This window comes from Galeopterus variegatus, unplaced genomic scaffold, assembly GCF_000696425.1.
Source record: "Galeopterus variegatus unplaced genomic scaffold, G_variegatus-3.0.2 Scaffold201, whole genome shotgun sequence".
Classification (NCBI taxonomy): Eukaryota; Metazoa; Chordata; class Mammalia; order Dermoptera; family Cynocephalidae; genus Galeopterus; species Galeopterus variegatus.
Genome location: NW_007726312.1, coordinates 692,121 through 702,723, shown reverse-complemented (window position 1 = coordinate 702,723; position 10,603 = coordinate 692,121). Strand labels below are relative to the sequence as shown.

The following is a 10,603-nucleotide window of genomic DNA, read 5'->3' as shown; positions in this document are numbered from 1 at the left end:
CGGGTTGCACTGGCACGGCCGGTGGCACGTGGGCGACCACCAGCCCGGCTCGCAGCGGCACACGCCCGTCGCGGGGTCGCAACGCCCGTGGGGGCCGCAGGCACACGCGAACTCGCAGCGGCCACCCCAGCGATTGGCTTGGCACTGGCACTCGCCCGTGGCCGGCTCGCACTGGCCATGCGGGTGGCAGGGGCAGCTCTCACGGCAGTCGGGGCCCCAGTACTGGCCTGGGCAGCCTGCGGGGGGTGGGGGTGGGGAGACGGAAGAGGTCAGCGGGATCAGGGCCTGCAGGGTCCTCGCCCCGCGCCCCCTTCCACAAGGAGGAGCCCACCCTCCGAGAGCCGGAAACAGACCCATGGAACTTCCTGCCCCAGACTCTGAACTGAGAAAACCCTTAGCAGTGGCCGGCCTCCCCCGCTTCCCATCCCAGAACACATAGAGATCCCGAGTGGGCAGGTGGTTGCCCAGAGTCACACAGAGGTGGGTGGGACTTCATTCGTGCCCTCCCTGCCCTCCCTGCTGAGATCCCCCGGGAATAGAGGTGAACTGGGCGTTCACTGGGATCTTAGGCCTGGATGCTGCCCACCAGGGTGGCAGGAGAAGCCACATTTCTCCCAGTGTTCCAACCCAGTGGTTCCTGGTGCCCTCTGGCGATCCTGCCCACCAATCCCTTTCCCATCCCTCTGCCAGCGAAGGCAGACAGCCCCGTCAGGGGCCTCCTTCCACCTTCCACCCATGTATAAGGAGTATATGGGGGCACTGGGAATGCACCTATTTTGCAATTAATGATCACAGGCACCTTTTCTGAGAAGTTGTAAAGGAAAAGGGCCCAAATGGGCAGGACTTTGTGGATCTAGGTAAAAACCAGACGACTCAGGGAATCTCCCTGGAGTGTGTCACTTCCTGTTTCTGGGCCTCAATTTCCTCAGTGAAACTGGAAGGATTCTGGCCCTACTGTTCCACTTTTCTACCTGCTTTGCTCCCTCTCCCAAACCCAGTTCTGCCCAGCAATGTTGTCCTCCAGTAAACTCACGGGAGCTGCACTGCGCCCCGAAGAATCCAGGTTTGCATCGACAGAGGCCTGGTTTCACGCAGACCTCATCTTCCCGGCAGGCGTCTGGCCCCTCACAAATGGCTGGAAAACACCCCACCCAAGTTGGAAGAACTGAGACACGCACAACCCGCGGACATCCCTTCCTCTCTCACTGGCTCCTGGGCCCTGTCCTGTCCAGAGCCACCCTCTTAGGGCTGGGGGTGTGTGTTGCAGGATGGACCCTCACTCTAGGGCTCAGGAGGGGAAACAGGCCCAGGGCGGGTAGGAAGGAAGGGTTGTCACTGGGCTATGTCCTCTCTTCTCCTCGGCTGGGGATCCGTCATCGCTACTCACGGATGGTGCATTCCCGATCTTTCTGCCTCCAGCCTGGACAGCACTGGAGCTCAGCAGAGGGGCTGTAGGGTAGAGCGGGGTCAGCTGGGGGCAACCTGGCCTGCAGGGTGCATCACTGTCTCTGACTGAGGTGTGGGGGGCTGCCTCAGCCCCACTGGGGAGGCCTAGCCAAGCGTCACAACCTCAGTGTCCCCAATCCCTCCTCTCTTTCCCGGGCCTTTCCACCATCCGCTCTAACTACCCACACCCGCCAGTCTGCCCCCCAAACCTCCCTCCCTTCAGTCCCATGATCTCTTCCCCATATCCTCCTTCCCTGAAATTCCTCAACGTCAGTTCAGCCATTCCCCCCATCAGATTCCCACAAGACCCACCTGCCGGCCATGCAGACGTGCTGCCCACTGGGGTCCAGCTCAGACTCCTGGGTCCCCCGAGTCCACAGCAGCAGCAGTGGGAGCAGCAGCCCCAGCCCCATGGCGGCCAGTGCAGTGGGCGGGCTTGGATTAATCTGGCCCCCACAGCTCCCCACCCCCTCCCTGCTTCCTCCCAAGGCTTTTCCTGAGGAAACCAAGCCGGAGGGGCGGAGGGGCGGGCTGCCACGAGGCACCTCCCTGAGAGGGCGGGCGGGTGCTGGGAAGACCGACACTAGAAATGAAAGGGAAGGGAGGGCCCATGGTGAGGGCAGAGTGGGGGTTGAAGGGGCTGGACTTAATGTGGAGGGGGCCGGAAGAATAAAGCTGCAGGTCCCTGGTATTGGGGACAGGCAAGGGGAGGTGAGGGTGGGTGCCATGGCTTTCCATCAGGCCACACTCCCCAAGCAAGGCCAGAGCTGGGAGAAGCCTCCCCACCCAGTGGCTGAGAAAGAAGACCCTGCCTCTGCTCCCGGCAGAGTGGGGAGGTAGAGGTAGACCACCACAGACAGACGTGAGCACTTTCTGGGTATATGGGCAGTTGCTTTATTACATTTGTACATCTGTACAAACCCTGGGAGGTCGTAGTCAGTTCTCTATCGAGACTCAGGGAGGATGCACTTCCATATCTGGCCTTGGAGGCTTGGTGCAGGGACGTAGGGAAGGGAGGTAACCCGAGCTCCCCGTCATGCCCTGGTGCAGGCCGGGATTGAGGAGGAGCCCTGTCCTCATTTGAGGTCACACATCCATCCACAGCAAGACCCCAAAGTCAGGTGTCTAGGGCAGCTGAGGCTCCCAGACAAAGATGTTTATCGAGAGCAGAGCAGGGCTGGTCAGGAGTGGGGGTCACAGGGCTGTCCACGGGCTCCATGTGAGGTGGCCGTGGGGCCTTCTCTTCTCCCCCTAGCTTGCTGTGAGCGGTACTGCTGGTCTCAGCTTTGGGGGCCTCTGCTTCACCCCGATACCACAGGCCAAAGCTAGGGAGAGAGCCCAGAGGTACTTTGAACCGGGAAGCCAGAGAGGTTAAGGGTATGGGCTGGGGGCAGGGTGTGGTGAGAAAAGGGGATACAGAAGACTGAGGGGGTGGCAGGAGGTAACGGGGAGGTGAAGGGCCAGGGCCAGAGGAGCAGAAGGGGAGGGCCTGCTTAGAGCTCAGGACAGCAGGGGAATGGCAGGGGGGAGGGAAGGGGGGCACAGAGAGGACCCAAGGGGACCCTCCTTCACCCCCTCCCCACCCCCTGCTCTTGCCCTTCTCCTTCCCCCAACATACAAACTCTGTATTCTGGACTCAGGGGGTGGGGGGTGGTCTTCTTTGTCACCGGAGAGCAGGAGCCATGAGCCATCCTCATCGTCACTGAGACAGAAGACAGAGGAGACATGACCTTCTGCGCATCTCCACGGAGCAGCAGAGGACAGAGTAACTGCAAAGTCCCCAGGAACCAAGAGAGAGAGACACTGAGGAGACACAGGACATCTTCAGGCTTTTATTTTATAGCCTGACAGACAGCAGGCCCCTGACAAAACTGCAGGTACAGTCTCTTCTAAGAACAAACAGAGGCAGGAAACCAAAAAATGAGTGTGGAGAAGGAGCGTTAGCAGTTATCTTCAGCAGGACGTATGCCAGACAAAGTGGGAGCAGTGCGATCCAGAGAAGGGTGACAAGGCTGGAGTGACAGGCTCAGTCTGAGACAACAGACTCAGTGACCACACTGTGTCAGCAGGCTCGGGGGATGACCACACAAGGCCAGCAGACCCAGGGGGTTGCTAGGCTGCATCATCAGGCTCAGCAGAACCCAGGAGGGAAGGCTGGCTCAGTGGCAATGGAGGGCATGGGAATGGACTTACCTGCTCTCTGCTTCCTCTGGTGTCCCTAACATCTTGGCCTTGATCTTCTTCCGCTGCTTCCTGACAGCCACTTTCATGGCTTCCAGCAGAAGCCCGGGGACCCGGTGGTCTGTGAGCAGCTCCCTACAGAAGAGGGGCAGAAAGAAAATGGTAGGAATGCCAACAGTAGGTCTCAACCCAAGTACCTGTGCATGTTGTTTCCCCCAGAAACACCTGAACCAGACCTTAGTTTAGGGGGCAACCCTCCTAGGAATACTTCCCCGCTGCTGCTGTGATCTCTTACACCACCCTCTCCCCTGTTCGGATAAAGTTCCAGGAGGGCAGGGGCTAAATCATGCCCTCCCAGTGCCCATCACAGGCCCTGGCACATGTCACTGTGGATATATCAATGAACCAAAAAAGAGGAAAGGTGACCTGAGGCCCAGGAACAGATGGGAGTGGAGCCCCCTCAGCTTCCCAGCGCCCTGACCTCTGGAAGTAGGCCAGTTCCTCCTTGAGCAGGAACACGTTGGCTTTGAGCTCATTCCGCTCCTGAAGGATCTGCTCAAGCTCCTCGCGACTGAAGCCGCACTGCCCTGCCTCCGAGGGGCGCCCTGGCTGCTGCGGGGTATCTGCCTGCGGAAGGACAGGCATGGTCAGAGGGTCGCCTCGGCTAGCGCTCCCCTACCCCAGGGCCATCACAGGGATGCTAGAGGAAGTGACTGGCAGGGAGACCTGAGGGACAAGGGTGCTACAATAGATGACAGAGCAGTGCTACGTCTGAGAGTGGGGGCTGAGATTGGCTGGGGGCGCAAACCTGTGTGCCGCCTCCTGACTTCCCAGCAGACCTGCTAGGCAGCACCGCAAACCCTGCCCTACTCCGGCACTCACCGGATCCTCAGGCTCGGGGGCGCCCTCTCGAGGCAGCTCGCGCTCCCTCTCGCGGTCCTGCGCCGCGCGCAGCTGGGTCTGCACAGCGGCCAGTTTGTGCCGCAACTCTGCGTTCACCAGCAGGAGGCGCTGCAGCTGCTCCTGCAACTAGGGTAGGAGCAAGGGGTGGGGGCTGGGGGCGGGGCGTCGAGGGCCCGCCGGAGCCCCGCCCTGCGCCCGCCGCCCCGCCCTCACCGCCTCGGTCTCCTGGCTGCGCTGCAGCAGGTCGCGGTTGTGCGCCCTGAGTTCGTCCCGCTGTCGGTCAGTCACCTCCTTGAGCTGCCGCAGCAGTGCGCGCTCCTCTGAGGAAGGGGCGTTCTTAGCGGCGGCCCGCGGGAAGGTAGGCCCTGGGTCGGCCCCAGCCCGCCTGCATCCTGGCCAGAGCCTGCACTCACCCTGTGGTCCAAAGCGCAGCTCCCTGCGGAGGTGCTCGTTCTCCTCCCGCAGCCGCCGCAACTCCAGTTCAGCCTGCTGCGCCGCCACCTGCAGCTGGGGAGGCCTGGGCCTCAGGGTTAGGCCCCGCCGGCCCCGAGGGTGGTCAGGGGAGGGGACAGTGACTCACCGAATCCGGGGCGGGCCCCACGGCGGCCTTTTCCAGGAGCTCCAGCGCCCGCACCACGAGAGGCACTAGCCCGGCCGCCGCCTCCGGCCCGAAACGGCGCGCCAGCTCTTGCAACTCAGTGCCCAGGGCTCCCGCTAGATGGTACACGAGCTCCGCGGCCGTCCCCGACCCCGCAGCCACTCGAGGCCCCCAACCATGTGCCCCAGGTGTCGCCCCCCTGGGTTCCATGTCCGCTACAAGGCCTAGGGCTACAATCCCCCCACCCTCAAGTGGGGCAGGAAAAAGCTAAACAGTTCCGGCGCAGGAAGCAGTTTAGGGCAATAAGGGGCGGGGAAGAGGCCATGAGGGAGGAGCATAAGGGAAAAGGCCTGGGGAAAGGAGACAGTGCCCCACGTCCCCTGGGCCCTGTCCCTTTCAACCCCAAGGTCACAGGAAACAGGACAGTCAACTTCCAACCAGATAAGCCAAGAGCTGAGGCTCAGAGCTCTAAGTGGTCACTTTAGTCAAGCCCTCCCCACTGCAGCCAGTCACCAGCCTCAGTTTGACAGTCCTCTGTCAGACAACCAACTGTGCGCCCTGTCCACTGTGTGCTTGTTTCCCGGACCAGGAGTGACACCGAAAGCTTTAAAAAAAAAAAAAAAAGGGCCGGCCCGGTGGTGCACTGCTACAGTGCGCCGCTTGGGAGTGCGGCGGCACGCTCCCGCCAGGGTTCGGATCCCGCATACAGACCGGTTCCCGCTCACTGGCTGAGCAAGGTGCGGGCGCAACACCGAGGGTTGCGATCCCGTTGCTGGTCCCGGTCCGGTACGGGCGCAACACTGAGGGTTGCGATCCGTTGCCGGACACGAAAAAAGAGACAAAAAGAAAAAAAAAAAAAAAGGGCCGGCCCGGTGGTGCGCTGCTACAGTGCGCCGCTTGGGAGTGCGGCGGCACGCTCCCGCCAGGGTTCGGATCCCGCATACAGACCGGTTCCCGCTCACTGGCTGAGCAAGGTGCGGGCGCAACACCGAGGGTTGCGATCCCGTTGCTGGTCCCGGTCCGGTACGGGCGCAACACTGAGGGTTGCGATCCGTTGCCGGACACGAAAAAAGAGACAAAAAGAAAAAAAAAAAAAAAAAAAAAAAAAAAAAAAAAAAAAAAAAAAACTAGGCTGGGCATCACAGCTGCAGAGCACAAGCCACAGAGCTCCTAGACCCACAAAATGGCAGCAACTACTTCAAGAGATGCTGAAAAATGGTGATGGTTTCCAAGTATTTCAGAGGGAAACCAGCAAATAAAGGAAGTACAAGTATGAATGCCCAACCCCACCTTAGTTTCCTGAGTCTAGAGGATATACAGCTGCAAAAACAGGGAGGGGATCTCCTACCTCCCTCAAGGCTAAGCCCAGCACCTTGCTCCAGCCCAGCCTCCTGCCATACCTATGCCCAGAATTTGAGCTCAGGAAAAAAACAACCCCAAACTCCTCTTTATACAAAATTTATTATATTTTGTTCAGAATTACAAGTCATCAGGAGGTCAACAACACAACAAGCACAAATAGAGGGAAAAGGGGCCAAGCTGCTGAATGTCACCAGCTTGTCTGCAGGGGCTAAGGGGAGTCTGAAGCAGGAGGAGGTGAGGAACCAACTAGGCATAGAGGTCCTCACGGTCTGCAGAGTAGACCTCGCCCTCCTGCAGGAGGGCAAAGTTGAGGAAGTGGGAGGGTCTGTGCACCTCGTGGTAGAACTCTTTGGGGTTTGCCAGCTGTAGCTCATACTTCATATTGGGATCATGCCGGACACCTTATGGAAGAAGGAAACATCAGTGTTTAGAAGGGTCCACCTGCTTCAGGCAGCATGGGTCCCTGGGTCATCTCCAAGCTAGAGGCAGGCCACAAATGCCAAGGGCAATGGCTTAACCTTACCCCCACAGTGTGCTGGCCCCACTTCCCTGTGCTCCCGCAACTTACACACACACACAGCCACTTACCCATAAAGTTGTAGTTCCATGAGGACTGGGCAGGGACCATAAAGAAACCAAGGAAGCGGTCGGACAGCAGCATCTGGACTCGCTCATAGTGGGAGGGTAGGTAGCCCTTGGGGTTGTTGCCCTTATCTGTGTTCTGCCGGCCCCATTCATAGCCACTGGGGGTCAGCTTATAGGCCGTCAGCGTGCAGGAGCCTGGTGTGAAGCTGGGAAAGGATGGTGACCGAGTGAGAGCTCAGGCCACCATTCTGGGCCATGGCCTGCAATGTCTACCACACCATACTTCCTCCCAAAAGGGCCCAAGCCCACCTGCAGGTGATGATGATGGTCTTCTCGCCATCCCAAGATGGGTTGTCAGCCATGATCTTGGCATGAGTGGTGACATCCTGGGGTGATAGCTGAGGGGACTCATTGGGCTGAGTGTGGATCCAACCTAAGGGCTCCATCTCCTATAGGCAAAAAGCAGTAAAGAGCTGTTCAGAATCCCATCTGCAGACAGGAATCCTACACCAGAGGAAACTGCCTGCCTTCTCTCCACCTCTCTGAGAGCAGAAAGCCCCAGTTCTCCCACACTGCCAAGCTCTGTCACCACCACTTACCTTGAGGTACTCATGCTGGGGCAGCTGGCCAGGCAGGTGCACAGTCTGGTGAGTGCCCCACTGTGGTACCATCACGATGCAGCGGATCTCCTTCACCTGGGGGTTATCTGGCGGGCTAACCCCATACAGGTATCCTGCAATCTGGAGACAAGGGGGTCAGAAACCAAAACTATTCTTAGTACCAGCCCAGACTCTGGGCTGTCAGCCATGGGTTTCTTTCTTTTCCCCAAGAACAAGGACAGAGTTTCTCAAAATGTCATCAAGAGTGTCATAACACCAAGGTCAAAGGTTCAGATCCTCATACTAGCCAGCCAGCAACAAAACAAAACAAAAATGCTGTCAGAACCCCCTACATCAGAATCACCTGGGTGCTTGTTCAAAATGTTAAACATGGACCTTATCCCACACTTACCACACCAAAATCTCCTGAGTGGGGTCTAGGAATCTACACTGCTCACAGCTCCCCAGTTTGATTATTAAGTATATTATCCATAAACAAAGGAGCATACAAGTATACAGCTCACTACATTTTCACAAGCTGAACACATCTAAAAAACCAGCACTAGGTGGTATTTTAAATTTAACACTGCCATCAACAATGAGGACCTGTTCCCTATAAACTCATGCACACAGGGTATCAATCTTTTCAAATTTGCCAACTTGATGACCACAAAACAGTGTGTAATAAAACAGGAATATCCCTGATTTCTAGTAAAGTTGAGCATCTTTTCATGCTATGTTTTCTTTTCATGTTCTTTTTCTGAACTACCTTTTCATATTCTTTAGTTTTCTAGTTATCTTTTTTAAATCAACATCTGAGAATTCCCTATTCTAGATGCTAATCCATTATCTTAGATTAATACATATATTTTCTTCCTGTTTTAGTTTCTTTTGTAGTACACTTTGTCACACATAAGTTACTTTTTTTTTTTTTTAAAAGATGACCAGTAAGGGGATCTTAACCCTTGACTTGGTGTTGTCAGCACCATGCAATATAGGGATCCAAACCCGTGGCCTTGATGTTATCAGCACCACACTCTCCCGAGTGAGCCACGGGCCGGCCCCCAATACTACATTCTCTTAATTGTCATAGCTTTATAGTATGTTTTGATATCACGTGGGGGCCAAAACCTTACTTGATGTTTTGGCTATCCTTGTATATTTATTTGTCCATGAATCTTGAAACCAGCATCCCAAGTTCCATGAAATCTCGGGTGTGTTTTAGGCACACAATACATTGGGTGCACACTGTGGCCTAGTTGAGCACACTTACTCACTTGGGCCCGAAGGTCAGATATGCAGATGAACTTCTTAAGCACATTCTTGGGAAGGATATAGGTGTAACCAGTTTCCTTGATGTCATCTGATGAAACATAGATGTGATTCGTCCTTAGGTGCAGGTTGGCAGCAGAGATGGCCCTAAAATCAGGTAAGGATTGTCAGCATCTCTCAGCCCAAGCACCTTAGGTAGCACCAGTTGGCCCTCCCATTCTTACCCTCTTGCCCTTTACAGTACCTGACCCTCCATTCAGTCTTTGATGAGAAAGTCTGAGTCTCGTAGTTGCTAGTGGTAGAGGTGATAATTTCATCACCATGTTTGTTGACAGTGCGAGTCTGTGTTGCAGTCAGCTGTGACTGTTCCTTGGTCTGCTTCTCAATCTCAGCTATCTGCTGCCGTTGCTGCGATGGTGCTGAGATCTCCATACCCAGAATGATGTCTCGAATTTCTGATTGTGTCAGTGATGCCACATTCACACTGTGGGGACAGTGTGGGTTAAACAACAAGGATCCCTTCCTCTTGGTCATTTCTGCCTCCATGGCAAGGGTACAACTTGGTAGGACAGGCAGCCCATCCCATCACCCCAGACAATCCTCAAGTGACACTTCTAAAGGAAGTACGAAGTGGAGATGCACTAATACTTCTAAGATTCATCACATCTCAAGCAGGATGGCACTCTGCATGTACACCTTTTAGCTATTGAGCAGCCACAGCTCCCACTTTTCCTAGACAAAAAGTGCCCTGGCACAGGACAATTCTCAAAAATGAAAACTCTAGAACATTGGTTCACAATCAGAGGTGGTATTCTCAGTCACCCTAGGGGGATATGAAAATCTTGGTACATTTTTGTTTGCCACAATGACAAAGAAGGAGAGGAGGGGAAAAAAGGGTGTGTGTGTGTGCTATTAGCAGTGGTATTTGGGGTCTAGGATGTTAAAACTTCCTGTTATGTATGGACAGAAAAGGAAATGCCCTGGGGCTGGCCAGTTAGCTCAGTTGGTTAGAGCATGCTGCTATAACACCAAGGTCTGGGGTTTAATCCATGTACTGGCAAGCCACAAAAAAAAAAAAAAAAAAAAAAGCCCTGCTCAAAATGGCAACAGTGCCTCCACTGAGAAACTGTCAAGGTGAAGCACTGAAATATGGATACTTCCTATATAACACTGCCTACCTCTCTTCTGTAGAAATCTCTAAGACAATTTCTTAAGAAACTTATGAGTCTAAATGTTTTAAAACCCCAGCAACCATATACTGAGCCACCCCATCTGCCTCCCCACCACCACTGCTCACTTGTTTTTCTTGCCGTAGTCAGCCAAGATAAGATCCTTGAGCTGCACCTCCACCTTGATCCACTCCTCATCAGTCAGAGTGGGCCAGATGTGGTGTGGTTCTGTAATAGTAGTCTTGTCTGGCTTCAGGATCACCTTTGCCCGGTCATTGTTCACATGCAGGGCACGCAGAATCAGAATGAGACGGGAGAAAGCCTGGGAAGAATTTTGGAAGGGGGTGGAAGTCAGCTGCTTGAAGTTGTCTTCCTTTTCTCTATCCTATCCTTTCATGAAACCCAAGAATTAACTTCTATTTCTAAGGTCCCAACCCCCTATAAGTCAAAGAGTTCCTGTCCCATCCATAGGTCAAAAATGTGAAAAT

The 10,603-nt window shown here is 55.1% G+C and overlaps 3 protein-coding genes across 4 annotated transcripts in view; all 3 read right to left on the bottom strand.

Moving 5' to 3' along the window:
• SCARF1 (scavenger receptor class F, member 1) overlaps positions 1-1,874 on the bottom strand; it is a 10,206-nt gene extending 8,332 nt beyond the window's left edge. The window contains exons 1-4 of the mRNA XM_008565719.1: positions 1,759-1,874; positions 1,388-1,449; positions 1,034-1,135; positions 9-236 (exon numbers count right to left, since the gene is read on the bottom strand). Coding sequence (XP_008563941.1) covers positions 9-236; positions 1,034-1,135; positions 1,388-1,449; positions 1,759-1,859 — 493 coding nt within the window. The 5' untranslated portion in view covers positions 1,860-1,874. The remainder of the gene's footprint in view (positions 1-8; positions 237-1,033; positions 1,136-1,387; positions 1,450-1,758) is intronic.
• A 442-nt stretch (positions 1,875-2,316) lies between these two features.
• Positions 2,317-5,338, bottom strand: RILP (Rab interacting lysosomal protein). Of its 2 annotated transcripts, XM_008565707.1 has the most exons (8): positions 5,111-5,338; positions 4,944-5,037; positions 4,744-4,850; positions 4,510-4,656; positions 4,109-4,254; positions 3,640-3,762; positions 3,065-3,148; positions 2,317-2,771 (listed from the first exon to the last, which is right to left on the bottom strand). In XM_008565707.1, the coding sequence occupies exons 1-8, from the start codon at positions 5,336-5,338 to the stop codon at positions 2,564-2,566; spliced, it is 1,137 nt and encodes a 378-aa protein (XP_008563929.1). In that variant the 3' UTR covers positions 2,317-2,563. The 2 variants fall into 2 exon arrangements, with proteins under 2 accessions (XP_008563929.1, XP_008563930.1); XM_008565708.1 differs by lacking the exon at positions 2,317-2,771 and having other exon boundaries at positions 3,071-3,335.
• A 1,232-nt stretch (positions 5,339-6,570) lies between these two features.
• Positions 6,571-10,603, bottom strand: part of PRPF8 (pre-mRNA processing factor 8) — a 31,332-nt gene continuing 27,299 nt past the window's right edge. Inside the window, exons 37-43 of the mRNA XM_008565706.1 lie at positions 10,244-10,437; positions 9,191-9,430; positions 8,952-9,093; positions 7,675-7,815; positions 7,385-7,524; positions 7,079-7,281; positions 6,571-6,891 (exon numbers count right to left, since the gene is read on the bottom strand). Of these exons, the coding sequence (XP_008563928.1) occupies positions 6,737-6,891; positions 7,079-7,281; positions 7,385-7,524; positions 7,675-7,815; positions 8,952-9,093; positions 9,191-9,430; positions 10,244-10,437 (1,215 nt within the window). The 3' untranslated portion in view covers positions 6,571-6,736. The remainder of the gene's footprint in view (positions 6,892-7,078; positions 7,282-7,384; positions 7,525-7,674; positions 7,816-8,951; positions 9,094-9,190; positions 9,431-10,243; positions 10,438-10,603) is intronic.